This window comes from Lates calcarifer, linkage group LG8, assembly GCF_001640805.2.
Source record: "Lates calcarifer isolate ASB-BC8 linkage group LG8, TLL_Latcal_v3, whole genome shotgun sequence".
NCBI classification, from domain to species: domain Eukaryota; kingdom Metazoa; phylum Chordata; class Actinopteri; family Centropomidae; genus Lates; species Lates calcarifer.
This window is the reverse complement of record NC_066840.1, coordinates 7968642-7991567: the sequence shown is the minus strand read 5'-3', so window position 1 is coordinate 7991567 and position 22926 is coordinate 7968642. Positions and strand designations below refer to the sequence as shown.

General features: G+C 41.2%; 1 protein-coding gene across 4 annotated transcripts in view; it reads left to right on the top strand.

The window, feature by feature from the left end:
• The window catches only part of unc5a (unc-5 netrin receptor A), a 122587-nt gene that overhangs the window by 51556 nt on the left and 48105 nt on the right, over positions 1-22926 (top strand). For all 4 annotated transcript variants that reach the window (XM_018675599.2, XM_018675598.2, XM_018675597.2 and 1 more), the window contains exon 2: positions 9527-9742. In XM_018675599.2, coding sequence (XP_018531115.1) covers positions 9527-9742 — 216 coding nt within the window. The remainder of the gene's footprint in view (positions 1-9526; positions 9743-22926) is intronic.

The following is a 22926-nucleotide window of genomic DNA, read 5'->3' as shown; positions in this document are numbered from 1 at the left end:
ATCGCTCTTAATGTACATGACTAGGTGAGGAGTCATGCACAGATTACAGGAGTGATTACCAATGCACAGATAAAGGCCAAGTAACATGACTCATGCTCAAAGAGGAGAATATTCATTAAAGTGAGGAGGCTAAGCTGTTGAACCAGCTGCCATCACCGGGATGTTGACGGGACATTATCCGGATCAGTGTTGTTTTTTTTGTTGTTTTTTTGTTTTTTTTTTTGCATTAGCTGGTGTGAATGTTTCATCTGGCTGCTGTCACAAACTCAGGACTTAATTTTATTCACCAAAGTTAGGGCTTTATAAGTCATTTTTGCTTTCATAAATTGGCTATGAAAACTCAAATTCATTTTTTGAGGTAGATAAACCTGAAATGGAGGAGGTGTGTTTTGAGTAATGAAAGCAGTGCTTCTTCCAAAACCGATTTGTATTCATGCATTGCTAAATCACAGACACCAGTGTGTCTTTGCGTTTGGTTGTGATGTCAGGAGGACTGGAGGGAGCTGTGGGGAAAAAATAAATAAATAAAAATGGAGAGAATAATCAGAAAGCTGTTCGGGTTGAAATGAGTTTCCCCCTCTGCTCGCTGCTTCTGCTTCCGACTGATACCCTAAACACACGTAGAGTTCAGATGTGCTTTGCTTTGCTGTGGAGGGAAAGTCATATCAGATAACCAGCCCTGTCTTTCATTTCTAGACAGGTTCACACTTATCTACATAATTCCCAGTTATATTTCTTTTTCAGGTCTGGAACCTCTGGATCTGAGTCTCTGCCACTTGTGAACATGTGACATTGTGGTAAAAGCATTTGTCTTTTGATAATGCTGCTGCCACATGTCTGCATTTCTTACTGTTGCAATATTCATTATTCTCGTCATGTTCATGGATTATAGAGGCTGGAGTTGCCATTTGATGCAACTCTCTGCAATATGGAAGACTACACACATGTTTTCATGGTTCATTAAGTGAGCAAAAACAATCTTTAGTCATGCTAACAGCATGGCTCTAGGAAAGGCAACATGAGAGCGTTGGTCACTCCACCACTTTGGTGAATACTGAAGTATCTCAGTAAATATTGGATGGATTGTCATGAAATTACAGATGTTGCACTGAGATTGAATTCTGATGCCCAAGGACTTTTGGTCAGTTCAAAAATTTGACCAAATACCTGCAGACGTACTAGCAGGTGAACTAAAATAGTCAATATGGTGAACTATTGACTCAGGGGCCCTATTTACAGCTGGTATTGACATGAGATCTGCATCTGTATAAATTATCAGAATAGTGACATCCAATCCAAAGACCTTTTGTTCATGCCGAAAATTAATGGTGGTCAGATGTCAATATGTAAATTAACAGGTAGAACTTGTGAATAACTATGGTGTGTCTCAGGTCAGGGAAAGGAACTGGCTTCAGTTATTTTTAGCTACTTTTGCAAGAGAAGAAGTTGGCGTGCTTGCTTTAGCTAGCAGAAAGAGTGAAGTGTCCTTTCACCTTCAAGATTTGAAGGTTTTGTTGTGTGGAGAATGTGGAGATTGCATTTACACCTCCCTGAGATCTGATCACAATTCAGACCATCACACTCAGCTCACAATGTATTCTGTGTGCATTTACCAGGCAATTAACATGTGTTTTTCCTTTATGCAGATATAGAATATCTTGACACAGATTACACGTTAATGCCAGCTTGGGTTGTTAAAAAAGAATAAAAAAGGCACCTCAATCAGTGAGATTCCCCCTCAGTGTATTTCGCCTATCTTTACAGTGTACTGTAAGTGAGCTCAGTGGCATAGTGTGTCACTGCTGCTGTAAGTGCTGGTGGCTTGTTAAATTGGAAAGTTGGAGCTGGCATTGTGGTACAGTAATTAGAGTTGAACAGGTGATGCTTTATCTCCGCCTTGTTATGGATCATATCTTCATGTTGTGTTCTAATTCTCTGTCTGATGCTGAGGAGCCTCCATGCTCTGTCACACTAATTAGATGGCACGAGTCATCCCCCATTTCTGTCTAAACGGATCGTTACTGGGAGGAGGGTAAATTATGAGACGAGGGAGAGAAAGGAATAGACAGGCTGGGGTGGTTGACAAGTGTCGCAGGGGGCCTCACGTTTACACCGGTTTGTGTCAAAAGCCTTTGGAACAGACTGAATAAGTTTAGGGAGCTTCTGCCGACATCAGCAGTTATATCCTCTCCCTTTGCCGGTTTGTTATTTTGCCAAATTGAGCCTGTTTTGTTGGACGGTAGTGGGGCATGTGCTGTGAGGCTGGTTGAAACAGAACATGGTTTATCTAATTGTGAAGCTCTCAAAGTAACAATGTTTGTAATGTGAGGAATGGGATACGGAGCAAGTTTCATTTCAGCTCTGAATTGCTATTTGTAGTGTTTTGTTCAATTTTTCCAGCATCATAAACAATACAGATCAGTAATAGTGACATTCCATTATTTTAAGGTTTATGGCTCTTGATCATTATGGCAGTCTGCCTCACTTTCTGCAATTGGAATTGCTCCATAGTTGTAAAATGCAGTGTGTGAAACCTCTCATTTTAGCTGTAGGCATATCCTGGTAATTAAAGGATTAACTTGGTAATCTAAATTGTCTCTTGTCTTTTCCTTCCTCCTTCCTCCCATTATTTCCTAACATCCATTTCACATATTTAAGAATGCCTCCTTTTCCTTTCCGTCTGCGCTTCTGCTCTTTCCCATGCCCGCGCTGCCGAGCTCTGTAATCAACTTGCGTCTGGATAACCTCATTTCCGGCTAAGCATAAGGGGACGACAAATCCACGAGCATGTGCGTGCCTTGGATGGCAAAAGACTGGGACTGCGTCTGCCCCTCCTGACAGCTCAGGAGATCTTCAGTTCCTTTGAGGATTGCGTGTAGTTATTAAGTCAAAATGTGTTTAAATCTCTGTGGCTCTTTTGAAAAACATCATGCACTGAACCGCCAAACAGGTGCAGCTTTGAAGAATCTGAGGCATTTACATCCCCAGATTTGCCACAGCAAGGCATTTTGAATCTTCCTCTGAAATGAGCTAAATCTATCATGTGTTTCTCATGTGTGTGCAGGCTTTGCAAAGCTAAATTTTTTTCCTTTACTGAGCTTTGTGAATTTCTCAAAATATTCCGTAACCTCTAGAGATGAGTTTATTTTTAAGAACTTCTGCAGAGGGATGTTTGTAGTTTTTGTGTGAGATTTGTGTGTATTTAGCTGATTTATTTGGCTTAGTCAAAGTGACCTTATACAATAAGAGACTACCAAGCATAAAAAATTCAACTTTGAAAGCTAAGCTTTACAAAGCACAGATGTTATGTGACTTCCTGAATGGTTTTACTTCTGCCTAATATGCTGTTATGAAGGCCAGAAATATGTTTTTGACACAACCACTCAAAGAGGAGCACATTTCAAACTAATAATGCAACTTGATCTTTGCATCCTCTGAGTTTGAATGATATATTTTCAGTTGAAACTAAGCTCTTCATCTCTTGAGGAGATTCTATTTAATATGAGGCCACAATCAAGAGTCAGTTTTTTTATTTTTCACAAAGCAGCAAAATCATTGCATGCTAAACTGTGATGCCCTGCAGTTTGTGATTAAAGGGGGCAGCATATATGTAACTTGAGTAAAATACCCACAGATTTATACATTGAATTATTCATTGCAAGAAACAGAATTTATTGGAGTCACAACCAGTGATTAAACTGTCGATATAGAAAACTGATTGTTTGCGAGGCTGGTTCAGATATGGAACTGGATTATCTGTAGAAACATCTGGAAGTGAATGGGGACAAAGCATCAGCTGTGGCACTTGAGTGATGAATATGGCTATTTTCTCTGAATCTGAAGAGTCTGTCCACACAGTCTTAATGACGCCTGTAAGAACAGGAGCGCAGTTTCTGATCACAGGTCTAATATAACGTAACTGTTTAAATCGGAAAAATAAATTTGTCCCTCGTTCGCTCCCTTGCTGTTATGTACACAAATTTTGACTCCCAGCTGTTGATCTTGTTAAACATCAGTTTGAGCCATTTATTCACACACATTTGCACAAACATGCACATTTGCACAGACAAATATACTCACACACACGCAGCCTGCCTCCCTCCTCTCCCGTCCCTCGCTCGCAGCCCTCAAAATGTCAGCTCTTTTACGTTGACGGGAACTTAAAATGGTCTCATAGGTTTCAAGGCAACTGCGCCTTTCAAGGCGATGCTGTCTTGAAAGGCGAGCTGAAGCGAAGGTGTCGGGGAGTGTCAGCGCTGGTGGCAAAGGTAGACGGCATAAAGTTGCCTCCCTGCATGGACCCCCCTGCTGAGGTGTTGCTTCAAATAGATGACAGGAAAAATTAATAAATAAAAATCAACAAACCGGAATAAGCAGATTGTAAGTTCCTGTTCAAAGGTGTAAGGCTCATTAATGGTGTTGCTGTGCATCACATTTACACAACTAACAGCTCCAACTATTCTTTTGTTGACAAACTGTTTAATGACATAACAAAAAAAAAAATAACTGCACTTAATCATTCAAAATGCTCCCTGTTTGAGTCAAGATGATTTATGTCGCCAGATTTTGATGGCAACTCTCAAAGTTGACAATGTGACCTGAGCCTCGGGAGCACATCTATCAAGGAAATATTCCTCATCAGTGAACGCCGTAGGCAGCGTGTTATTAGTATCCTGAATTAATATATGCACACAGATGTACAGCCCTGCATCAATGTACATGCTTAGTAGCCAATTTTCTATTCATTTAAATGGGAGAAGATTGTAATAACATCACATGTGGCATGTGTGAGAATAATTTACATATTCACCCCCGTCCTCCCAGTCCCCTCCTCTCCTTCTGTCCTTCTCTCCATGATTCTTTTTTTCTTTCCTTTAAGCCTCACTGTATCCTTCCACCACTGATTGAAACGTGTTGTGATGAAGTTTGGGTTGCTATGGGTGCCATCTCTCCTACATGTTTGTTTAATGCATCAGAGCCTTTTTCTATACAAGTGTATTTTCAGTGCAAGTGATTGATTGTTCCCCAGACCAGTCTTAATGGCCAGGGATATTGCATGGAATCTGAGTTTGTTGGTGTTTGAGCATTTTCTGTGTTAACCTGCATTTTTTTGTTCGCATGCATAATTCTGTGTCTCTCATTGATTGAGAGAAAGACAAAACTGCCTATGTGCAGCTTTTCTTTTTTGCATGCTTGCGGGATGTATTTTGTGTACGTGTGCATGTTTAGTTGTTTCAGCTCCATAAATGTGTATGTGTGTGTGTGTATGGAACAGGAGTGTGCATGTGTTTGACAGAGAATGAGTGTGTGTGTTTGTGTGTGTGTGTGGTTGAAGGAGAGCTTATTGGAGCACGGTTGTCTCATAGAAAAATGTATTCTGAATTGCAGACATGTGGAGGAGTAAATATTTGTCATCTGGCGACAAACATACATCACTCAGCCATGCTCCACATTATATATGATGGTAGATGGAGCTTTTTTTCCTTTGTACACATCCCATTTCTACTTCTTTCCCTGTGTTTAATCAGTCCCAGTGCTAATATTGTCAGATGCCTTGTAGAAGATATTCCTAACCATACATGCTCCCACAACCCTAAAGTACATACATATATTTAGAGTGATTACTAAATAAAGACACTCAGCCAGTTTAAAAGCATCAAGAAAACCACTTGAGCAAACCCGAGCACTCTGAAGGAAAACATCAACCAACAAAGTGGCTGTGACAAATTTGATCTGTGCTTTGTTGTTAATGGCAGCTAAAGATGAAATGGTTTAATATTCTGGATAGTAATTTTAATTGAATTAATTTCAGGACAAGGCGCTGATGGTGTCATAAAACACTTGTTATAGCTGCTGTTCATCACTGTGATGTAAATTATGCCCAGTGATTGCTCAATGATGCTTTCCTTTGGGGACATGACGTTGTTTTAAAAAAAAAAAAAAAAAAAAAAAAAAAAAAAATTGTAATTGGCTCCAAAGGGCACACAACGTGTTGGTGCCATGAGGGAGAAACACAAAAGAGGGATATTTTCTCTCCAGCTATGGCTTTTCTCCCCGCTGACATCCTCATACTGTGGAGCATTCAGCGGTTCTGTTCTCCGAGCAGATAATAAGGAGTGAAATTAAAAAATAAATACTTATTTCACAAATGGTGATAACGAAAGTCGACAGTACGTGGCACACTGACACTAGCGGTGGAGAAATGATGAATCATGTGAGGAATTTCATTTCAAAATAAGACCTGGGATTTGTGTGTATACAAAAAAAGATTCCTACTCCTGGAAAGTGACAGAGTAAGTGACATTAAAGTAAAAATCTTTATGAAATATTGAAGATAGATGGTAACAAAAGACATTTACAAAGCTGCAACACTTGTGAAAATCTACTCCTTCGTGGTTTTTAAAATGCAGTGATGAGGACAGATATAGTTACAGTGGTTACAGGAATTGAACTTTTTTTGTAAAAAAAAAAATAAATAAATAAATACAAATAAATAAATATATATAGATTTTTTTTTTTTTTTTTGTCAAGTGTGTTTGACTGCATCCTAACCACTTCATCATCATCTCCTCCCTCATGTGGATGCACTCGGTCCCTGATTTGGGAGTTGATGTGGTCAGCTGGACAGATGAGACATGAGGGTCTGTTTGCAGCAGGAATTCTGCTCTGGACATCATGGCTCAGCACACTGACAGCTGGTGCACCCTTGTTGTATTTGTGTAAGTGTGTGTGTGAGTGTGTGTGCGCGTGCGCATGTGTTTTAGGTCAGTTGAAATGTCTCTCGAGAGAATAGCAGCTGCAGACAAATATCAGGTCGCAACCTGATGCTTTTCTTTTGAAAAGCACAAGAATCAAAAATATTTTCCTCGATTCTTTTTATGGAAACTGAGCAAGAAGCCACACAGTTATATAGTGGTTATTGGGCCCTAGTAACACATCCAGCATGTTGTATCAATTAAATCTTCTTCATTGGCCGAACGATCAACAGGGGAGACATTTAGCGTCCAGTGTTTGTAGTTTGTGTGTGTACAAAATGATCTGGCAGTGGGCTCAGATGCACTTAACAATTAATGGCAGCTTTAGCCAATCACATTCAGTGGAATCTAATGCAGTGCCCATAGTGCTGCTGTATGTCTATTTGATTTGTGCATTGACCCGCAAGAAGTCTGTTAAGTGGCTGATACTCCCCGTGTGTGCGTGGATGTGTGTGTGTGTGTGTGCACGTTGACTTTGAAGTACATTGTGTCGTGACAATAATCTGAGCCAATTTACTACGCATCAGTCCTCCATTATGGGTTTGATATAAAGCAGTGCGTGACTAGAATGCCCTCCCATAAAATGACAATTTATTTCTCTAAAGAAATTACGTGTTTAACCTCATTAACCTAAAGCGCATGTACTAAAATGGAAGACTAACCCCCACCCCTCTTGACACACACAAGAACACGCACACACACAAACACAAATTGGAAACATCATCAAAAGTTGAGAGATCACGTTGAATGTGACCCCTGCAAATGAGAAGCCAGTGGCAAGTTAACAGCATCAGGAGTTCATCAAGCCGTTCTCGCAACTCGTCAGGTGTCTCAGGTGGCTTTGGTTTGGCTCTCTGTTTCAACATCATCTGTCCTCTATGAGATGATTAACCTGGCAGGTGTGAGGTGAGTCTCACCCACTGTTTTAGTGAGCTGTCGTCTTCACTCTGCGGGGAGTACAGAGGGTCAGCCCGGCTGGCTAATAGCTGTGGTCACAAAGCTGGAAGCCGGCCCATTAGAAGAAGCCGCCGTCATTAGGGCCAACACACTTTGAAACACCCTGACCTGCTGGTCCCACACTGTTTATTAGCAAAGTTTTGGCTCTCCGTTAGCGCAATTATACTCACTATTCATGATGAACTCTGGCCTTTTCCCCGACACCATGAGATGAGATACACACACTCACATACATAGTAAATAAATAATGTCAGGCGGGTTGTGTTGTCCTGAATAGAGAGCTGCCATATTAATGACATTTTCCGCTCAGCAAATGTGTTGCAATAATAAAGTGTGCTCGGAAAATGAGGAAAAAGGCAAAGTGTCAGCAAGTGATGTATGTTGCTCATTGGACACAGAACATTTAGTTTTCATTAAGAGTTAAACATGTACACAAAACATTAATGGGGTTCAGCGGCAGCAGCAGTGGCGTGCTTCACTGTATCTCATCCTGATAAATTAGCAACTCAGCACACGGGTAAAAAAAAAAAATGTAGAAGAAAGAGAGACATTAATATAATGTGTAGTGGGGGACGAACTGACAGATAATGTCTTTATCCAAAGATCGGTGTTTATGACGCAACCTAATATTATCCCTGACCCGGGCATCAACGAGTTGCAAGGATGAACAAAAGCTGGGTGAGGGAGGAGAGGAAGCGAGGAGAGAAAGGTCAGTGTGAGTGTTGCCGTTTCATTATGAGCGATGTGGACTCTCGTCCTCTCCCGCTGCACAGGGAGTGATGGAGAAGGTTGTTAATGCCTGGTCTGTCAGCCATATTGGATTCAGGGCAGTAAATTAATATTACACTCCTTTTAAAGGGGTTTTATTTTGGGATTTACTGGTCTCCCCTGAGTGCCGCTGGTGTAAAGAGGTTATTTCCTTGTTTCTACCCCGTTCTCTGTCCTCTTGCTATCTCTCGCACAAGGCTAATATGTTTAGAGAGAGAGAAACTGTGTTCACAGAGGACGGATGCATGTGCTGTAGGCTCTATTGTGTCATTCAGTGTTTGTGTAGAACATTTTTCAACAAGCGTAAAAAGTTTGCTATAAATCAGAAAACTGTCCTCCTGAAGGACAGCTCCTGTATTTCCACACACTAGTTTTGTGTCTTCCCTCTTGTTTCTTCACATCTCCTATACGTCATAAAAGATTGTGGAGGAATAAAAACTGCATCTACTGTATATGTGATGTGATTTTAAGCTAACTGGCTGTCTAGCTGTCAGTCATGTCTAACCTCCCTGACTCTCTCCCTTTCTTGCTTAATGCGGGTAGAGTTAGAGTCCTGGTTGAAGAGCCATATAACACAGTGTGGAGTGGCCTCGTCTCTGAGATGGGATTTATGGCTGCCGGTCCATCAGTAGTGATGTTAAAGGGCTGTGATTAAGAGCTGGAGTAAAGACATGGACTCCACTACCCCTCCGACCCAGCCAAGAGCACACAGGGCCGAGCTCTGTCACTGCCAAGTCTCCTCCATACTGCCCCGTCTCTCTTTTGCACTGTCTGTCCATCTGTCTCTGTCTTCTTCAGCCTTCTTTCATGTGCATACGTATGAGCTGCAATCCACCAAGGACACTGAATCTCTGCATTAGATATTTGGTGTCTGCAGCATTTTCACTCACTCGTCAAACAGTCACAACAGCGAAGCACGAAAGGTTCAGCTCCTGCCTCATGTCAAGTTGAAACCTTGAAAGCTTTTTTTATTTTTTTCATTTTTTTCTATATTTTGGCACCCTCTAAAATCTCTGCTTCTTTTGTTTTTTTTTTATTCTCTGAAGGTTCCGAGCACACCGCCACAGCAACACTCCCCGCCGCCTTCTCGGACCTGTTACCTCACTTCCAGGTGGAGCCGGTGGACGAGTACATTGTGAAGAACAAGCCGGTGACACTGACCTGCCGCTCCACCCCGGCCACGCAGATCTACTTCAAGTGCAATGGCGAGTGGGTTCACCAGGACGACCACTTGATTGAGCGGACGGTCGACCCAGCCACAGGTACACAAAACAAACAGCGTTTCTCATGTAAATAATCAATTACCATTTTATTCTGGCACAAGTTTGGCTCCTTCTGGGCCTTTTTTGAGCTGCGATGAGCCGTATTTTCACCTGTTTTTAGGCTGTTTGCTGCAGATGTGCGCGGCTCCATAGATACATTATGTAAAGTGTTTGCGTGCTGAAACTAAGGTTTGCAATTTGCCAGTGATTACTGTGCTCCATCAGGCTCTTGGCTCATCCTCCAGCCTATTTAGCCTGCCAGTCTCATAATAAGCACATTGGTTTCAGTCTCAGAAATCTTCTCAATCACCTTGGAGACCTGTTTGTTTTTCTCTCTGTTGTGCTGCAATCCCCCGCCTCCGCCATCAGTGTCATAAACATGTATGACACTGATGTGGTGTGATTCAGCAGCGATCTGCAAATTCAAACCACCCATTCACAGCCTGACAGCTGATTGGGAAGGAGAAACGTGGGAATGACAGGTTTTTCTGTGGGAACACACGCACACACACACACACACACACACACATGCAAATGCTCACTCAGATTTGTAGCTATACATAACAACAATAACAACAAAAAAAGCTACCGGACACAACAACTGAGCACAACCCAAAAGACAGACACACCCATCAGCTCCTGCACACATACATGCACAGACACAAAGGGAAGGTGTTCAAAGCAGAAAAATCTGAAGGCTAATTTAAGCAGGATTGTATCAATTCATATGCACACTTTGTCTCTTTGTGTTCAGATAAAGAGCTCACAGTGCTAACGTTTTATCAATCTGGTCCACATGGTTTGGCATTAACATTCAGCAGCACAGCAAATAGAAAAAAAAATGTCTAAAAAATGTCATGGGGTAACTAAGCGCAGATTCCACCTGACACTTCTGTAGGTGAGGGTTTCTGATCTAGTTTAAGAGTGAACACAAATGCTCTCCCATACGGAGGCTTTGATTGGTGTGCATGCTGACTTGTCCTCTCCCACTACTGTTTTTTGTTCTACAAAAAAACAAAAAACAGAATTTTTTTTAAAAAGATTCTCTGCTGCGAGTTACTTTGAGTGATTTAAGCTTCAGTTCTCTGCAGAACAGGAGCTGTTGCCTTGTACTGCAAGAGTTAGAAGAGACTAAAATGTGGCTGTATTTGCGTAGAGTTGAGTTTGTTTCACTGTTCTTTGAACATATTGACTGCCAGCGGAAGAAGAAGAATCGAATACACCCTGCGTCTCGTCTAGAGCTCTTTGTGTCATTTCACAACCTTGCTGTCATTCACATACTGTCTTCAGTTGTTTGACTTGTTTTGACCTTGTGTATTAGGATGCTAGAGTCATCTTGGAGTCAGGCTCTTGTGAATAACGGCAATAAAAAAGTATGAAAAGTTAATTGTAGTTCCTGTTTGGAGAATAGAAAGAAAACACTCAGGGGAGTGCTTGTGGATTTGGATCATTAAGAAGAAATTGTCAGCAAGTCAACACTGATAAAATTTGATCAATTCCCAAAACTATCTTCCTTCTTGTGTTGTTTCATTAACAGTTCTACTCTCACGGTTTCTCACAGTTGTCGAGGGGATGGATGCAAATTAAAAGTGTTACCAATATCAAAAATCCTCTGAGGGGAAAGAAGATTTTTTTGGTTACTGGAATTTTTTTTCGTCACAAATAAATTCAAAGCCTTGATGAACCATGACACATAAGTACATAATTATTACATATATTACTGTCAGTGTATTAACTTGCCCTGAAGTAACTGGTTTACTTTTTCCAGTAAACTGCTTTCTTAAATGCCATGTAAACAAGAAACCTGGTTTCCCCAGGTAGATTAACACTAGTTTCTCTGCCAGAGTAAGACTCTGAAAGAATAATCGTCTTTTTACAAGTACACATGTGCATGAAGATAGACTTTAGATAGGGAAAGCAACAAAGTGACAGGATGAAAGGAGAGAATTACACGCTGTGATTTTTCAACAAATTCCTTCCAAAGTGTGACTGAATTGAATTTAACAGAAAGTAGTCCCCAGAAGTTTAAATAAGTCTGTTTCCACCACTGAGCGTTTGACCATTTTAAAATTTCAGACACATTTGCACTGTGAGGGAAAGCTTCATTCCCTCTACCTGTCACTGCACAGCGTCTTCTCACTAACACATTTTAAATAAGTGAGCCATGCTTCCAGAATAAGGTTAGAGGAAAGTCTGATAACTGCTGTAGAACCAGATTACTCCAGTGCATGTACAAATGCTTAACCTGGTTTCTCTGAGTAACTTGCTTATTGAAGTGCATGTAAGCCTGCTGATTGTGTGACATGTTATTTGCGGCTCTGTATTTTATGCAGCTCACAAACTGGTGACATTGTGGAGTCGACTGCTTAACTTTGGTACAATGAATATGAATTGCGTTTTGTCAATAGCAAGTTTTGTCAAGAACACGATGTGCCCCATAAACCGCAGAGTTTATGGGAACATCACATTACCAATGCAACGTTGCTCTGCCAACATTTAATGATGATGGACCATTTGCCATGTGGTTATGAGCCGTTATAGTCAGCATTTATTTGTCTATGAAATCTGCCGTGCCGGGTGCCATCGAACCCCTGCAGCAGCAAGGGGCTCCGTCTTTACAAACCCTGTGAAGTTCCAAGGCCTCCTCGCAGCTCTCCACATCACTCTGAGGTCCTGCTGCCTTTGATGATGAATGTGTCGTATGTGGGGCTGTGCAGTTGTGAAGGACACGTGGTTGTCCAGAGGTATGGCTGCTCCAAGGTACCCACATCGATCTCTCAAACACTTGTGCTGTTTAATGTCAGTGCTGCCCTGAGGAGTTTACTGATGGCTCCTTCTAATCCCCCTTCCTGCAAGAAACATGTGAGGCGCACACATCCAACTGTGGTGAAGCTGAATGTGTGTGTGTGTGTGCGCGCGCGGTACAGGCTTGTCAGGCTGTCCTCTCACCCTGGTCGTCACAGTCACACTGGACTCTAAACTCATACCTGTTGCCAAGCAACAAGGACTGGTGTCACACCTCAAGCTGCCCGATATCAACACGATGCCTTAAGGAGGGAGGAATGAGGAGTTGGGAGACATGCCCGACTTGACAAAAATTGATTGACAATTTATACTCAGTGTAACAGTGAAAAATCACCCTCTCAAAATAGCCCATAGAAACTTTTAGAGATTTTCTACCTGACTGAGTGATTGTTTCTGCCCATGGTTGGCAGAATCCATGCTAGTTTTCTCCATCAGCAAAAAACAGAGATGTGTTATACACCAATGAGACTAGGCAGCAACAGTCAAAAAGCTTCTGAGATATCAGCCTCAGTTTGACTGCCTGGTTTGTTTAAACTGACTGGGATTCTCATCAAGGATCCTTGTTCCTTTGTTATGTAAATCAAGAGTCAAGCTTTGGATGTCGTTAACGCTCCTAATGCCTCCAATAGTAAAATAATGGAAATGGGATGTAGACACATCACAGTCAAGAGTCACTGCTGGAGATGATGCACACGTTTGTTCTGCTTTCCTTTGTTCAACATGATAATCCTTCAGTCTTTTGATCGATTAATGACCCATCAACAATAAAGCAAACTTACAGAAAGAATGAAATGAGCAGTCCTACAGAAATATAAACATTCTGTAGAAATAGGCTGCTGGTTTGCCACAACATGTGTGAGAGTACTCATGAAAGATAAAAATGGGAAAATGGTGTTGCTGAGCTCCACAAGCATTTCTGAGTTTGTCTAATTACCTCTGCCAAGGACGTGATGTTTTCACCCATGTCTGTCTGTTTGTATGTTTGTTTGTTAGGGAGATTATGCAAAAAGCACCAAACCTATTTGCACCAAACTTGGTGGAGGGATGGAGAATGGGCCAAGGAAGAAGCCATTCAATTTTGGTTAAAGGGGTGCATCCCAGAATTTTTTTTTTTTTTTTTTTTTTTTTTTACAATTTTCCTTAACATTGTGAGAATGAGAGCATTTTTCAACATTTTCATCAGTTCCTCTGGGAATAATGTATAGATATGCATACATATTCATGTTGTCGAGATCTATGAGTTTGTGCAATAGTCAGACATGTAGACCTTGGCTAAAATGCCCCATAACATTAGCAGCCAAGAGAGAGTGCCCAGTTCCTGCAGCAATGATTTGAAATCATATAGAGAAACAAATTTTTGCAGTTTTTGATACAACTACAGAAGGTTACAGGCAGATGGAGCCGAATACATAAAAGCTCTTTTACCGACTTCAGGATGCTTACAGTATCAAAGATGAGGCTGAGTCACAGCCCTAAAATGGAGAAGAATTAAATTTGACCAAGGTGAAAAAAAAAAAAAAACAATTAGTGTTACAGCTCAAAATCTACAGAGCAGATTAGCAATGTTCATTTATTCAGATAGAGCTGAACTAATTACAATATACTGAATATCATCAGATATTTTTTAGGTTGTGTTTTTTTTTTTAACATACTGTTTATATCAAGGTAGATCTCTCTATAATGTCTCTGGATGCAATAAGCTTTTGTGGGTAATGTTACAAATGTTCTTATGGGACTGCTTCAGACTTTTATATGAATTTTGCTTCAATATAAAGAGGCCCCTTAATTTGTTAGGTATTCAGTTCACTGGATTAACTATCAACATATGTAGTTGTTGTAGCACAAAATACTGGCTCGGCAATGTAGAATATAATTTGTTGTCAGTTGTGTCCATGTTGCCCATTCCTTGCTAGAAATGCCAATACAGTTAAGATAAGAATAACGCACGTGATTTTTTCTTACCAAGTAACAGTAATGAATTTCATTATCTGAATGATTCTAAAATGCTACATCTCATAAATTCCTGTGTGTTAGAGAAGCAGTGAGAAACAGATTTTTAGACCTCTGTTCAAAGTCGAACTAGACTGCCTGTCTCCAGATGTTCGCCTGATGACCAATGCACTTCACACTGAGAATGTCAAGGGATTCCCATAGTCCCAGTGACTTCTGTGCATGTTTTCATTACTAAAGGATATCAAATGAGAAAACAAACTGATCTAAGAGAGCAGAGGCTGTAATCAATAATCCCTTCACCTTCATGCGGAAGAACCGAGTTGAAGTAATATCAGAAATGTGGCCATTTCTGATATAAATTGGTCTGGCCCTGCACAGCAGAGGCAATATTCAGCAAACTCCATCCATGTTCACTCCCAGCAGGCTCGGGCAAACGTCAAAGTAACTTGAAGGGTTTAAATTAATAACTGACCCAGGTCTGAAGTGCAGACATGCTTCAGTCGGACTGCTCAGTATTCGGAGCTCAACCAATAGAGAACATGACGTGAGGATAACCATCTCCAGCAGATGTGACCTCTGCCCCCATCAGACAGGTCTGTTTATTGAAACTGATTCTGCACGGCAAAGACAAAAGAGCTGCTCCAGCTGTGTGTACCGCACAGTTACAGTTAGACTCACTGACACCCTTTTGTGTTGTGTGAACACTATGGACTCCCTCCCACACACACACACACAGACACAGACACAGACAGACAGGGCCACTTGTCTCAAAAGCTCCTCTGAACATGGAAAAGGAAAGAGATGTCCCAATTTGTCCTTCCTCTCCTGGTATCAATGTCCGATATCGATCCACCCTAGAGTCTATCGGTTCTCATTACCTGTCCTCAGTAACTTTTCTCAATTGTTATGGCTGTGACTGCTTCCAAAGCCCCAGCCAGCTCTGTGTCTTTCCCAGGTCATCCCTTATAGAACAGGAGAAACGGAGACGTCTGGCGAGTTCCTAATAAAGACATATCCCCTCCGAACAAATCAATGCTGACAGTGTGTTTGCATAGATTAGGAGATTCTCACACACTATGATTTCTCATCAGACACATGATGAGGAGAAGGGAGATTGGCATTTGAGTGGAGGATTGTTGTATGGGCCAGACTGATTTGATTTTGTTTGCATTTCATCTGCCAGAATTGATGGAAACGATTTTGATCCACGCGTCGCATTGTCACCCCTGCAGCAAAACCTCTCAGGTGGAAAATACATGCATTTCACATTCCTATTTCAATAAACCTCCGCAACTACCTCATAAAGATAGGGGGAGATTATATTTTCTTTGTTGATTGAACCGGATGTCGACAAGGCTTCAACAATGAAAACAGAAGATGATGGAAGAAATAATCGAATGCTACACGTGTGCCTTGTACTTAATGAAAGTAGATTTACAGTGGAATTACATACACAATATTAGTAAACTCTTGAATATTCCTTTTTACACAACCCCACATATTATTTCAAACTGCTATAAGGGAATATAACCTCTTGCTTCTACTTTGCTTTTATCAGCATCAGCTCCTGTCCTCTGTCCATCCTTTGAAGTCTAAATACCACATATGACGTAGTCCGTAAATCTTTTAAAACCATCTATCGCTTTCTGAATAGAACTAATAATGTGTTATGGCACCACGGGGCCAACCCCCTACGTCTGCAAGCCAGCTGGGATTCATTTGTATAAAATATGTATTTTCTGATTGACTAGATCCTGGATTGTAATGTGATGACATATTTAATTTCTGATCTAAGGGGGAGATAAGCTAGGCTTAGCTGAAATGATCTGTAACCTTTATTTTAATACCTCAGTACTTATCCATGGTATTATTGCAGCCAATCACCTCTCACACCAGCTTCTGCCCACTCTCCCCTCTCTCTGTCACTGTATTATAATTTTTTATCCTCTCTTTTTTTGGCCTTGTATAGGTCAACATGTACGTAGATAAACACCTTTACCTTCATAGGAGACTTTCAGGAGGTACCATTACATGAATGACATTTAGTAAAATGTGAAAGCAGAGGCAAGCTCACTGTCATATACTTCTTGTCAAAATTCAGGTTAATTCAGGACGGTCTTCCTAATAGCACTGGGGCCACACAAGAGTGATTAAACATGATCTTTAATGGAATATTGAAGAACAGTCCTGCTGCAATTTAAGCAAAACCTGATAGGTCTGCCAGCCAGGATCTAATGAACAGAAGGAAATAAGAGAATCAGGGGGAAGAGGACAATATAGCCCTAAATGAACGAAATGGCCTTGTACCACCTGCTAAGCATCGATCAGTAGCCAAGGGGACTAATTGATAATGCATTATTAGCTGCTACCCCATAATGGGACTTGTATTTCATCCTGTCCTTGATTGCAGGACGGAGGGGGAAGGATTTGGCCATGAAGCACCGAAAAACAGATGGCAAGGTGAATTGTTCCCGTGACACATCTGCCAACGTGTTCTATTAGGCTGCGCAGGCAGGTCAGCCCGGTGCCTGCGTCCGTGAATGTGTGTGTGTGTGTGTGTGTGTGTGGAGTCAGACCTTTCTCAAAGCAAAGCCACGGGTGAGAAGGGAGTCAAAGTGGATTTAATTGAAGCCCGTGTTTGTCTGGCCTTGAGACAACTGCAAGTGTGTTTGGAGCCGCGAGACAAAAGTGATGCAGGCAGAATTAAACACCAACCAGCTGTGCTGATTGATCTCCTCCAATAGACTCATACAAAGGCCGCATCTCTCGGTGTCTCTGACTTTGTGTAAGGCGTATTTTTATTTGGGAAATTTGGAGTACATAGGGTCTGTTCTTTTGAAGGTGGTCTTGACATGTAGGAATAATGAATTTCAAAATTAACTGCAATTAGTGGAACAAAAGTGGGTAAAAAAAATGATAATTACCATTTGTCAAACAACAACGCTGGCGTTCCAATCTCCCACACGCACAGCCTTTGTCCTCCCACCAAAACATATCCAGCGTCAGCCTCGCGCTTTTTTCTTTTCTCTAAAGTAATTTTGCATTTGTCAGTCTCACAAAAGCTGTGCCCTTGCTGGAAGTTGGAATACATTTAGCACTCTTAGTGGTTCTTCTCTCTCACAACAGTTCAAGTTATTTATTTACCACATCTGGTAAAGACAGACATGTTATCAATATAGTCCTTCAGGGCTGCATTTGTAGTTTGTGTGTGGGGTGCATTCAGTGATGCAGCAAAAGCATGTCAAAATCTGTGTGATCATGAATTCATCATATTGAAATAATAATAGATTGCTGGGTCTTTCTGTTACATAGTCTGCAGCATTTTAACTTAGCAGCAGGAATGATAACAGTTTCTAAAGCCTCAAGTGAAGTGCATTTTAAAGTACATTTCCAAAGGCACACAGTGGTCTGTGTACCTTTCTGGAAAGCGGCTTGGTCCTCAGAGCTACATGGAAATATTTGCTCAGATCCGTCTAACCGTAGTTCTAAGCTTTCTGCGCCCTAACCGAGACATCTGAATAAAATGTGGTCTCTGTGCTGCAATGAAATGCAGCACATGCGTTACCCAGGCCACTTGTACTGCCCTTGTGCTGAGCAAATAGAGGCCAAAGTTGCAAATGTGCTTGGATTCCACAATGCACCTCAAAATGTGCTGTTTTAACACGGTGGGATTGAGAGTGGAGCGGAGAGGAGCCGGTAAACTTCCTCCCCGCCTTGTTATTTCAGATTATTTTTCTCATTTTACATTTTTTACTGTAATGTAATTTTATCTTTCAACTTACCTCCACATCCTTCGGAAATGAAAGATGCGAGTGTTATGCTGACAGAGGGAGACAGAGTGGGAGTTTGTGGTGTCAATCAACACCTGCTCTGCTCAAATTCGTTTAAAAATAGTGGAGCTGGGAGGTGTCGTGAGGGAGCTGACAGCTAAATAGTCCATGGAGATTTTTGATAGGCAGAGCAACTCAGTGGCTGACAGTTAATGCTTTGTGTGTTTGGCCCCAAGGAGACTTTCAGTATAGGTATTTTACACACTCCTCCAACAAACATCAGCTCACCGTTCTCCTACTTTTAAACTAGAAGCTGCAGGGTGTCCTGGGTATGGGATAGTGGTGGCACAGTGAAAGGACTATTTTATGCAGTGAGGGAAGAAAAATAGCTTCAATCTTCTCATGAAGTGCTGTGTAAAATATGAAAAGGGGCACAGAAAATTTTCTGTGGAAGTGTCACAAATAAGATGTTAGACGCAGGTAAGATGCAGGCTCCGTAACTAAAGGCACCTAAACCTGTGCAGTCTATACTGTACTTTCAGAATTTGCTGGACGGACTCTGTATATGCAGGCTGCCACACTTCTGGGTCAGGTGGGTGACAGAGTGAAAAACAGCCAGGCAAATCTGTTCCGCCTCATGTTCCAAGGAATAAAAGCCCAAGTCAATCATCAGCATGCCCCTGCCCACATACAACACCCCTGGAATCAGCGTTGTGTGGTCAGCATGTGTCGACCACAAACACACAAAGAAGAAAATGCAGAGACGACGCAGCACGGGTTTGAGGAAACCTTTTCGTGGGAGCAGGGTGTTCAATGAGGCGTGCTGGAAACAACAAGAACAGCAGCTCCTGGTCTGGGAGCCATCAGGAGACTACCTTGAGGATTTTATGCGATTCAAATAAATAATTCATTCGCATTGTTTTTAGACGATGTGTTTGTTTTCTAAAGATGTTTGTTATTTTTTCTTTCTTCTGTCTTTCAAGAGATCTCAGTACAACATGTATTTAAAGGGCAGTCACGGGGCACAGGGAGATTTTCAGTTTTCAATCATTTTAAATTCCAGGACATTTCCAAATATATATTTGATGCATTTAGTGTTAGTTGTGCACTCTCCTCTTGTTACAGTCAGCTCTCCTCTGAGGTAGTTGTGTTAGAAATTTAATGGAGTCACTCTGAGGAAAAAAGACACATATTCATTGTTTACAGCTTCTCAAATGCAATGATTTGCAGCTTTTCTGTGTCTTATATGACACTAAACTGTTTCAGATGCAGTGTAAATTTGTCACCTTGGGCTCCAGGGCATATTTCACAATTTCCTCACATTTTATAGATTGAATCATTAATTGCTTTATCAAGAAAAGAGTCTTCGATGAAAAATGGAAAAATTAGTTGCAGCCCATTTCAAATCTTTGGGATATCACATCTCTGGGCTTTAAATCATCACTTATATTTGCTTTTCCTCTTTTAAGGAATGTCATCATCTCTGCTGCGTCTTTGCATATTATTCCAACACCACCTCTCAACACCTGCTACCTGTGATAGCAAACCAAGATCAGGGGTTCGCTCCGTACTTTCACTCCATTCTCTCAATTTTCAGCGTCAGGTTATTTATAAAGTCCACAATTCTCTGTCTTGCATCTAAACTGTTAATAATTGATACAGTCACATTTCAACAAAGAAATTAATATTTAAAGGCCCAATCCGTGTTCGGTCTACAGCACTTCATCCCCTCATGCACCACATTATAGTTGATTCTGGACTCAACAACATGGTCCAGGTTGGAATGAAGACCATGTTAACTCAACATCATGTGACCACTGGGGCAAGTTTAAAGACTGATGTTGTGAACATTTTATAGGCGTTATCCCTTTAAGCTGTAGCTTCCATTTATTACACTACAGCATATGCTACATATAGATTCTTTTATGGCAGGAAAAAAACATGGGTTTTATTTATATTCTTCATCTTCTACACCGTAGAACTTTTTCATCGTAAAATATAGTTTTATTTTCACCGTTATGTGAGGATACATAGTATGTCCCACCTCAGCTGCTGCTGCTTTCTGCTGGAGAGCCTCTTGTGTGTCATGGTGCGAGGGTGGTAGGTAAGACTTGAGGGTATTACTTTGTCCCACACATCTTCATGAGAGATTGATTTAGAGACACTCAACCGTTCTGTATCTACATCACAGCACAATGTTGACACAGACTATCCAGAGGTTTCTCACGATGCTGCAAGTCTTTTTTTCATGCCAGCCCAACCATGACATTAGAGACTGCTAACATTCATATCATTTCTTAACAAGGTAAAGCAGCTCATGACTTGTAAGGCAGGCAGGCTGCACAGTGTTAAACTAGGTGAATTTTTTAGCAAGGGGAAGAAGTCGAGTTTGAAGTGTAACTGATAGGTACTTGCTAAAATATTCACTCATTCTGAAAGACTGATACTTATTGTGTGCTGTAACCCTTTTTCTATAAATTAATGTGTTTTCACTTAATCACTGAAGGACTGCAAGAAAATATTATCATTTGATATGTAACAGGGGATTTTCCCTACCTGGTACAAGGTGTTTAGACTGATACTATATATATATATATATGTACACACACACACACACACACACACACACACTGTCATCAGGGAGCAATTATGTTTATGTTTATTTTATTTAATAAAGGACAATGTGCATTAATTAACACAAGCACTTTGGTCAATCATGTAAATGTGCCATATGTAGTCACAGAGGCTAATTTGAATCTGCAGTCCTTGGCAGGTTGATAGCATAAAAAACATTAAAAGAAAATATACAAAGGCACATAAGCACAGACAATTAGTAAAGCAATAACTCAACCATATGGCATATAAAATTCATTAAAGAAAACACACATAAGCACACAAGCATAGACAATTAGTATTATTGACTGGATCAGTAATAAATATAAAGAGATGTAAAATGGACAGTTGCTAATGTTGTTAAAGATCGATGCCATTTTAGTGTACCATTTTATTAGAAATAGTGAGTAAACTGGTGCAAATAAAAAAATTGAATTTACCTACAAACTTTATTTAGTATGTTACAATATTAGATACTGCATGTTATTATAAGAGCAAATATAAATTTTAGTATGTCAAAGTGCTTCAGAAATGTGGAAAAATTTTGTTGAGTTTTGTAGAAAGACTTTCGTAGCCTGTGTGTTCCCCCAGGCTGTTTACTGAATGCTGTTTGTTGTTGTGCTGAATATTTACATTCGCCCACACACCTTCATTGGATTACCAAAAAACCTCTGCTTTCTGACTCTGACAACACTGCCGGCCAAAGGCCCAAAAGGGACCAACTGATCATGAGGAGGGAGGGGAAAACCCTAATGCAATTTGTATGGCGCAGAGCACTCTGCAACCAGATGAGAGCCAGGCTGACTTACCTGAAGCAGCTTTCCTTATTTACTTCAGCGCCCAAGGCCATGTCAGACAAGGGGGATAGAAACATGTTAGCCTGAGCAAATTATCACGGCTTTCATGTGGGTAACGTTCTATCAGATCCTCCCACTCTGCAGAATGTAATGGAAGCAGAAGCAAAGTGCTCAAGGCCTTCACCTCCAATGTGTTCTCATTCGAGGTAGGACAAGGTGTGTGTGGGAGATAAAGGAGCTGGGTCCCAGTCACTCCCAGCCTGAAGACTGTGGCATCTAGAACATTCTGCTCTTGCCAATCATCGGGGTCAGGATATTGGATGGAGAGTAATTACAACAAGGGCACTTTGGTAAGGGCACTGTGGTAAATCAGAGCACAGCCTCTGTGTGTGTGTGTGTATATGTATGTGTGTGTCCGTATGCTATTAAGGAAAGGTTAGGCAAACTAATTATGGAGGGACAGTGTAAATAGAAAAATCCATTGCTTTGAATTAATGTCCGTTTGATGCAATCACTGGTGGCTTTTGTATGGTGGCCAGTGAACAGATAGAAATGGCAAATACATAAACAGAAACGCAATTTCGATGTCTGGCATGTGATGTCTGCGCTCGGTGACACAGATAAGCTATTCTGAAGTTTTGTGCATCAATTCATTATCGCGTTCCAAACCTGTGAACACCTGTGCAACTAAAAACACAATTTGAAGCGTCATTTATGTATACTGCACAGTGCATTGTTGTGACATCCTGTGTGCCCTTACCGAGGTGTTGTGTCACTGACAAATATGGCAGTGAAATTTCTTGCAGAGTGAAGATGTCACTCTACTGGAGCATGCAGAGTGTTTGCATCATTATTCTTTATTACCACTGAATCCAAACGATTTTCATTCAAAATCCCATCCCCTCGCACATTTCTGTGCAGATCCGAGGTCTGGAAGGGATCTGCACTTCCCATTAGTAACAGAATTGGAATTTTAAAACAGGCGTGTTTGCTCCATGACTTTCATTAGCGTTTCTTCTGTCCGGCGCCATTTACACTTCTCATCCCCCGCTGTCGAGACGCCACCTAACTCTCCTTGGAGTGGCATTGGGCTGAACCTAGCCGGATTGATTGGAGCGCTACCTGCTCGCCTGTTTGTCAGCCATGAATAATCTGTAACGACATTCAGAGCATCAGCAGGGGCCTTGCAGCGTGCATTCATTGTGGAAAATGGACAGCTCAATCAAAAGAAGCTCTTGAAAAGCTG